Source organism: Haliotis asinina, chromosome 12 (genome assembly GCF_037392515.1).
Source record: "Haliotis asinina isolate JCU_RB_2024 chromosome 12, JCU_Hal_asi_v2, whole genome shotgun sequence".
Classification (NCBI taxonomy): domain Eukaryota; kingdom Metazoa; phylum Mollusca; class Gastropoda; order Lepetellida; family Haliotidae; genus Haliotis; species Haliotis asinina.
Window position 1 is genome coordinate 35335615 of NC_090291.1, and position 9339 is coordinate 35344953.

Genomic DNA, 9339 nt, shown 5'->3' on the forward strand with positions numbered 1-9339 from the left:
TCACCATAGATATATTGATTACATAGACACCAATGATTCAAATTTGAAAAGTTACATGGAAAAATACTACCTAAGCGTTTCCCCTTTTGAGTAGTTTATATACTGACTTGATCTTTGTGTTTGTGTGTAAAAGTGTAATGTGTCCTTTTGCTGATGGCGTTGGCAAAGATATCATGTTCTCCAAAAGACACTGATACATCAAGTAGAAATGGGAAGAGAGGGTGTATGCGTGTGTTCACCAAATGTGGTCTCACTCGCGCATGTACTCACAAACACATAGATACACAGTGGCACCGAGTTCAGACAGTAACACTAAGCATTCTCACTTAGGCTCCGCGGCCAATTGTGAAGAAAGGAGTTGTCCATCTTTAACACGAGCGCGCTTGTAAAACAGAAGTTGACGCAATAGTTGGAACATGCGCAGAAGATACACATAATTAGCCTTGAGAGTTAGCTCAAACTAATTGGTTTGTTCTTTTAACGTTCAGCTTGCTGCTTTTTGTACTGAAAAAAAAGTCAGCCTACAAATTAAAATTACATCGTTTGTCTTTGCCGGTGTCAAACAACCAACACGATGCAATTTATTGGGTGTGTTTGGTTTGTTGTTTAAACGCATCGCTATGACAAATTGCTCACGTGAACGACAGCAAAGAGAAAATCATTGGTCTTCGCGTGCCCCGCTTGAGTGTTGCAAGTGCTGGCCATAGAGGAAACTATAAAAATCAATCACTATCTGGGATCGATATTCTGACAGGAAGATCGATACAAATAGGGAAAACAAATTACAAAGACATTGAGTAAGGAGATTTGTAGCGACTCGTTGTCCTGATCCGATTGTGGAGTGTTCTAAATCTGTCTCACGACACCTCACGTTGTTCACACGATGTCGAGCAGACACGTTGGCATGGCTGGATAAGTCCCTGCTGAAGGCGTATAGTGACGCCGCGCATATTGCACGTGCTGACCTTACAGGGTGTGTCATGATTTTTTTCATTCTGATCATTTTATTCTGGATTTAGTAATTGATCATTATCTAGAGTTGAACTGTTAATTGTTTCTTCGAATGTTTCATATGGATATGTCTTAGCAGTTTTACAATTATATCATTTTCATGTCTTCTTTTCCTTAGACTGAAGATCGCAATGAAGAGACACAAGACCAGAGTCTGACTGGCGGAAACTATGGCATCAAAGGAAAAAAATAACCTGCCCTCGAAAGGGGTGTTGACCTTCACTTTGTTTGTTATACTCCCCACGGAGGACGTCTGCTCCCTTCGGAATCTCGCGTCAGGTGTCACCGTACGAGAGTTAAGATGTCGTCTGGAGCTGATGGCTGGAATTCCCGCGCAGATATATCGTTTGGTATGTTCCGATGACGTCGCACTTCACGAGGAGCACCGACTAGTGCTGGACAAGAATGTATGGGACGGGTTCATTGTTCGTATCCAGCTGCATGAGAGTTGGCTGCGACTTTTCAAGGCTGTTCTGGCCGACGACGTTGATCACGTGATACATCATGGCGCCGTGAACTTTCAGAATCAGAAGGTCGCCAGCCCTGGCGAAGAAGGCAAGTTCAAGGACATCATGCGGGAACGAGGCTTTGTGTCTTTATTCGTCGCGAGCTACTATGGTCACCTGAAGATGTGCCAGACACTACTCTCTCTAGGTAAGTAGTGAATTGTCATTCTTCAGTAGGCTGAAGGGGACCATCCCTATCCATCTTACTACAAGTAATATAATTATATGATAGGTTCCAGGTTCAACGGAACGGAGGGGTAGAATAGTTGTTAAAGCGCCCGTTCGTCACCCTGAAGACCCGTATTCGATTCCTCACATGGTATAATATGTGAAGCCCATTCCTGTTGTGCCCCGCCGTGATATAGCTGGCATATTGCTAAAATGGCGTAAAACTATACTCACTTACTCCAAGTTCAACGCCCCAGTAGTGTTACCCTGTACACGGTTCAAGGAAGAGGACGCGGGTTCAATTCCTCATATGGGTAGAATGTGTGAAGCCCATTTCTGGTGTCCCACGCCGTGTTATTGCTGGAATATTGCGAGAGAAGGTCAAAACTAAACTCAGCTGCTTTTAAATGCTGATTTGAAGTGCCAAATATTCAAACCCATAGTAACCTGCATCTTTCAGTCTGTTTCTATTTGTCCAGGTGTCAATGTGAACGGAAGGACGCCATTTAAACGGACGCCATTGCACGCCGCTGTTAGCCGGGACCAAGACCATGTCATGGACGTCTTGATCCAACATGGCGGATCCGTTGACGTCAAAGACGCGGTGGGAGACACTGTTGAGATTGTCGCAAGAAAATGTTTCGCCAAACAGTGTGTCAGGAAATTGAGAGTTCTGAAGTTACAAGGCTCTGTTACCAATGGATATGTTTCGTTGAATGGACCAAATTCAAACAGGAAAATAAAACCATTAATCCCCAGTCCACCTGTTCAACAACCGCCTTCCAGACCAACCACAAGCAACAACCGATCGAAGCTCATTAAACGCCATACCGTGCCGTCAGGGAATTCAAAATCCGAGCCGCTTCCGGTTGGAAGTGAAGAGGAAGTGACGTCATCGCATCAATATTTCATATGGGATACTGATACTCGTGACGTACGGAGTTCTAGTGCGTCAAGGTACCGGTTAGGAACCCCAGGTAATAATTACGTGATGCCAAGAATTGGAACGGCTAGTTCTAAATATAGTGTGTCGTGGGATGACTCGACTCCTCGGACCCCAGAGCGACACACCCCAAACAGACATGGGTCGCTTCCTCACAAACAGTCCATACTCAAAAACAAGGGAGAGAACTTTGCCACCGTTCCTCCAAGAACGTCTGGCAGCAGGGGAGTATCGGGTTCGATACATGTGCCATCCCCGCCCCAAGCACCAAGTGAACATGGTAGTCAGATTTCCATTGCGTCTGCGCCGGGGATGGGTCATGACCTTTCCGGGAACAATTCGGATGCGCGGAGTGTGGAGAGCGCACCTGAGTTGCAGAATGAAAGTCAGAGTGCGGACAGCTGTTCTAAAGATTCCTCCAAACGACCAAGGTAGTTATTTGATTAGAATATCGATAAAAGAAATATTCATGTAATCAATGTGATGTCGATTGCATTTAGAGTGTGTGGGTGAGTGTAGTGAGCGAATATGGTTTGACGTCACTTTAGCAATATTAGCAAATTGAATATTAGCTAAGAAGATGACTGCAGGAAATGACGTCGCAGGTGACGTACTGTGTAGCGTTAGTTCGATCGCAGTTTTGAGTGGCCTCAGAGTGAAAGCCGGAGATAGGTTTGAGACAATGATACCTTTGTTGTAACACACGAGCGTGAGACTGACTGGACATCCTTTCACGGGATTGGAACCGTTTAATTTTGGATTTCTTCACGAACACAAGAGAACATACACCATTCTTTAATCACGAATGTTTCTATTCCGAGACATACTACAAAGGAGTACATGTGTTATTTCTTCGGGTGACATCAAGTAGCGTGTTATTGTTTCAACGTGAAGATCCGGGTAAGAATTGATCTTCAGTAACCCATGCTTGTCGTAAGAGGCGACTAGTGGGATTGGATGGTCAGGCTCACTGATTTAGTTCACATCGTAGTCAAATTGTATAGATCGATGATCATAATTTGAATAAGTGGACGTTTTTGTCCAGACTCGAATGATTTACACATCGTACAGCTTTAGAATTGCTGAGTACAGCGTTAACGAGCAAGCGAACATACAATAATGCGTTAATCATTTCAATAGGAAGGAAAGCGTCTGTAGTAACAGTGTTCCACTGTGTATACGTGTCAGAGTGGCCATTGACTAAAATGCCTTTTTGCTCAACTCGTCATTTATTGCTGCCATTCGGCTACGACAAGTTTACCGTATTACACCATATTACCGTTGGTAGCGTCGGCAATGCTCGGTGTATGGTCAGGACGTGATTATTAATAAAAGACTGCGAATGTTGCCGATTGAAATAACACTGACACATTAACTTGCTAGTCTCATTATCACTACCGCCTGTTATTCCTGTCCGACAACTGCTTCGCTATAACAAGCTTTATCTGACTTCGACATGGGAAGCGTGACAGCATGAAACGATAATCACTGGTCGACCGGTGAAATTGAATATATTAGATATGACAGTACTATGATAAGTGCTAACCCCAGTAATATGTGGCGTGTGTTTTGTTTTGTCAGTTTCTTGTGTATCGCCACACTCAGTAATATTACAGCTATCTGGTCTGTAGACAATTGAGACTGGACCAGACAATCCAGTGATCAACAGCATGAGAAGTAATCTATGGAATTGGGGTACAATGACAAGTGTCAACCAGGTCACCGGCCTTATCACCCGATCCCGTTGGTCACCTCTTACAAAGCATGTGTTGTCGAAGACCAGTGATAACCGATGATCTTCATTAGAATGCCTGTATGTACAGTGCCTGTATGTACAGTGCCTGCCTGTATGTACAGTGAATGTGTGGAGTAAACCTATTACTATTAACATTTAAGTTGTTAGGTTAACATTGGCATTTTTAATTTTTAGAACGAGGCTCTTGGTTTCCCGAACTCGGACGAACGAGTCCTGGAGGACGATGAAGCGGCGAATACAAATGGCTGAGTCTAAGAAGAAGATGGCGGTTGATGACAGACTGAAGAAGAAGGAAACCTTTGACGAGTGGTTGAACCGGAAGCGGAAGCAAGAGAAGCGTGACAGTCGTGAGTCCGACTCCGAGGACAGTCTTGACAGTGACAACGAGGGAGGTAACTCTGAAGCCTTCAACACCTGGCTGAAAGAGCAACGAGAGCGGCAGATTACCAGGCCACAGACGGTGACTGTGGCTGATCTGTACAGACGACGGACTCGCCCTCTGAAAGGACTGGTGACCGTAACTGACCATATTGACGTAACCCTAAACCACAACGACAACATGGTGGCGCATAGGAACTGGCGTGAGAGGATCAGCGGCCGAGGGGAAGCAGATCAGACGACAGGGTTGGATGAGGAGAAGAAAAAGGTTGAGGAGAAAAGGCAGAGCTTACTGGCAAGAGCTGTGTCGTATGACGAATGGATGCTGCACACGGAAGAGAGGAAGCGGTTGATGCAGAGAATACTAAAGGCAAACATGGCGGAGCTGCAGAAGATCGAGGAAGAAAGGTTGAAGAAAAGGGTATCACGGCAGGTGTCGTATGGCCAATGGCGGGAGAAGGTGGAGAAGCAGGAAACTGTAGAAAGAACGCGGAGAGAACGACAGCGCATCAAACAGGAAGAGGAAGACAAACGTCGTGGGGATGTCCGCAGCAGTGCGAGTGTTCCTCATGATGTCTGGGTGAAGAAAAAGGAGGAAGAGAATAAGATGAGGACTGATAAGGAAAAGGAGAACGTGAGAAAGGTCAGAACAAATGAAGATAAATCTGCTGCGTTTGACAGGTGGTTGGAGAGGAAGCACAAACAGGATATGGCGGAGATTCAAACTCAGATCAGGCGGGAGAGAGATATGATCAAAGTGTTAAGAGATAGGCGACTGGCTTCTGTCTCTACTTGTTGACACAGGGTAGGTACAGTGTCCGTTAAGACATGGATGAAGATCTATATTCATCTCTGAAAGTGGTTACATGGATGTCGATGTAGCGAGGTAGATCATAGCTGCAGAATAACACGACACTCCACACTGTAGGATAACACAAAATGAATTCAAGAAAGAAGACTAACACCTCACCAGGTTTGCGGGGGAACATCTTGAATCATAGTTGAAGACAGAACTCCAAAGGAAGATCACAAGCTGCTACTGTCAAATTCCGCTTCGAGTTCATTATGGTGTCTTCGCGACAAGTATTTTTTCTCCCATAATTAACTTATGACTGACAGAGAATGGCGCTCAGAGTTTGTACCCAGGGTACCATTGTACAAATACATCGTAGTCCTAATTGGCCGTACCTCCCATGCCTTAACATAGACTTACGGCTGGCCTAGCGTTGGTGCTACTTAGTGCAAAGGCGCCCAGTACTCCATCAGAATGGAGGCCATGTTGCAAGGAGAGAGTGTGTCTTGTGACTTAAAACGACCTCGTGGACGACGTTGCAATCGGAATGTGTTATTTGTAGTAAAGGCACCATTAAACGCCTAAAGACTGTGACACATACTATTAGACGTACGCATCTATGCAAGAAAACATTTACCTGTGTTAACACGGCTTCACGGAACATGTTCCTGATCTGAATGGGACACGTGACTACAGTGTCCTGGACGCTACACTGATGGAGTATCTGTGTACGAATAGTGTATCATCAGCGTACATCCTGGTACCACTCACTTCATTTTGATGTATTTATTCACAAAGAACAAAATTAGGTCACAAGAACTCTTTTCTGGCGATTGTACAGCCTCGCTCATTGTTATGTCGCAGTGCTACTTACTACAATGAAAGCCTCAAGAGGGGCATTCGATTATCAACTGTCGGTCAAAAGAAGGCATAGACTTGAAAATTCGATTCCACAAAACACTCCAAACAATTATACAATGTCACTGGGCTAAACACATATGAAAGCAAGGTCGTTAACACAGCTCTAATCAAATATCTCCATCGATTACCTGTTTCTTTACTACTTTCATTTTAAGAAACAAAGGTGTATGAAAACCTCCAGGTTAAATCGAGTAAACCGTTGTTCGAGTGTTCAGAATACATTTAGATAGTGTCTTGTTACCGGTGAGGCACGAATTCGGTCTGTCTCAGACATAAGTGCTTACACTTCGAGATATTGGAGTTCCAATTAACGATGTTTCTATAAAGACCTTAAGCAGCCCATGCTTGCCATACAAGGCGACTATGTTTGTCATAAGAAGCGACTAACGCGATCGGGTGGTCAGGCTCACTGACTAGGCTGACACATGTCATCGATTCCCAATTGCACAGATCGATGCTCATGTTGTTGATCAATGGATTGTCTGGTCCAGACTCGATTATTTACAGACCGCCGCCATATAACTGGAATATTGCTGAGTGCGGCGTGAAACTAAACTCACTCACTATATGCTTATTCCTAATAAGGTGGAAACACGTGATCAATTTTTCCGTCGGGATGTCCCTTTAATTTGTGCATGTTGAGCGCAACCCCTCCACTTCCCAACGTTTGTTCTGTAGATAAACTGAGACGTCATAGCTTGCACTGCCTACTGAATTCATGAAAGGAAATCAGCGTTTATTGACAGAAATGTGGAGGGGAAAACAGGCTGTCATCAATATTCATGATATAAGTCTGCTTTGTATCATTTTACTTTACACGTGTCGTTCACACTTTACCTGCTACGCAATAATTTGTACATCATTTTATGCGCGCTTCTCTAACTACCACATCGTATTTCCCTGAAACCACAATTTGCGTGGGCGTCTTCGTTTATTTCCGGCTGTGTGCAGTGACGGTGACACTGTTGGTACCGTGACGATTCTATACCTCTTTGTAAAAATTGCACATAAGCCGTTTTATACAAAATACATAAAAAAATAAAACAGAGTCTTTGTTTCTTTTCTAATGAGCGAGATAATATTGTTTTACAGGTTTAGGGTTTGTTTTTTAACGCCGCGGTCAGCAATATCAGAGATATATGGTGGCGGTCTGTAAATAATTGAGTCTGGACAAGACCATCCAGTGATCAACAGCATGAGCATCTTACAACCAGTAGTCACTTCTTGGCGAGGTCATAAACTGCCTAGTCGACTAGTCCGACCATCCCCAGGAAGAGGTGGCCAATATGCATCAGTTCGTAGTTTATCGCCGCCGCCACATACCAGCTGTACGTAAATAATCAAGTCTGGGCCAGACAATCCAGTGATCATGACAAACACCATGACCGTCGGTCTACTCAATGTGGATACTATAAGTTGTTCACTGGTCGCGAGAGGTCCATGGGCTCATGTACACTCGCGGGTTGCTTATGTTCCCCGAGCCCGCATCTAAACAGATTTAGAGTTATCTCCCTTCCATCGATTTTCAATCGCAAAATATCGGTAATGTCCGTGCTTGGTGCGTGACTCAATGTTATTTGAGATAAAAACGTACTACCATGAAGTACCAGAAGAGTTCGAAATTCCCAGCGGTGTACACTGAAAATAATACATCGCCTGTAAGCGGGGTACATTGAAAAAAATAGAATAGCGCCTAGCCAGTCAGAAAGCGACATGCATGTGTGAGGTAAGATAAGATAGCATGTCAACCACGTCCGCTAGCCTGACCATCCGATCCGCTTGCCTTTTACGATCTTCCGGATCTTCCCGGAGATGTGATTATCAACTTTGTCTTTTACAATGCAACTACCGGTTTCTTCCTCTTCAGGAATTACGTTTCACACTTTGCACAGGAACCAGTTATGAGCAACGTCCTGGTTGACGCCGCTTTGAATAATTTTATTTTATTTCAGTTATATCACAATGTGTCAGATTAATGCGGGTGGAAATACCGAATGAGTGAGCGAAGTTGTACGCCGGTTTTTAGATAATATTCCAACAAGAACACAAGAAATGTGTTTCACTCATTGTACCAGTGTGGGGAATCGAACCCGTCTTCGGCGTGACTGGCGAACGCTTTAACCACTAGGCTGTCCCACCGCGCCTTGAACGTCCGCAGTGATGAAGGCAACTTTACAAGTTTAGTTAAACATACAAACACATAAACCATGGGACACAAACGGGATGAACCTGGATTCGAACCAGTCGTTGGTCTTTGTGGGTGCAGTTTCGGCGAGAGAAAAACCAAACTCAAATAACATAGATGACGCATACGAATTGAGTTACTTCCCTTTACTCATTGCAATCAGCGGGCAACAAGAAATTTGTACCAGTCTCTGTAAGGGCTACATGGAAATAAGTGTCGGCTCAGCCAATGAGAAGCTAAAATTTTATGTAAGGTAACATATAGCAAACATAGCGGAATTGGACTGGAAATCAGGCTCTGTGACGTAGTTGACAGCACCGACGATGACGCGAGTCGTTGCTGATGAGGATTCAAGCCACTATAGTCTGTTTGGTCAAAATGATATATTGATGAATCAAAGTGTAAATGCAAAATTACATCAATTCATGACCAAACATTCATTTCAACTCATACTGTAATAAAAACATCAGATCAACTCCGGAAAAAGGATTCGTAATGTTTCAAAACGGTTTGTCTCCAAAATAAAAGAATTACATAACAAAAAAACATCATTTTGTTTTGGGGGTGGGGGGTGGTTAAGACGGTAAATAACAGTTGCAGGAACAGCCTCAAAGACACCATTGAATGTCTTTATTTAGGGTTTGTTTCAAAACTGGAATCCGATGCAATTCCTGATTC

The 9339-nt window shown here is 44.0% G+C and overlaps 1 protein-coding gene across 2 annotated transcripts in view; it reads left to right on the forward strand.

Annotated features, from left to right (window-relative positions):
• LOC137258250 (protein phosphatase 1 regulatory subunit 12A-like) overlaps nucleotides 1-7520 on the forward strand; it is a 30320-nt gene extending 22800 nt beyond the window's left edge. For both annotated transcript variants that reach the window (XM_067795852.1, XM_067795851.1), the window contains 3 exons: nucleotides 1130-1665; nucleotides 2165-3059; nucleotides 4559-7520. In XM_067795852.1, coding sequence (XP_067651953.1) covers nucleotides 1182-1665; nucleotides 2165-3059; nucleotides 4559-5561 — 2382 coding nt within the window. In that variant the 5' untranslated portion in view covers nucleotides 1130-1181 and the 3' untranslated portion in view covers nucleotides 5562-7520. The remainder of the gene's footprint in view (nucleotides 1-1129; nucleotides 1666-2164; nucleotides 3060-4558) is intronic.
• Nucleotides 7521-9339: the final 1819 nt, after the last annotated feature.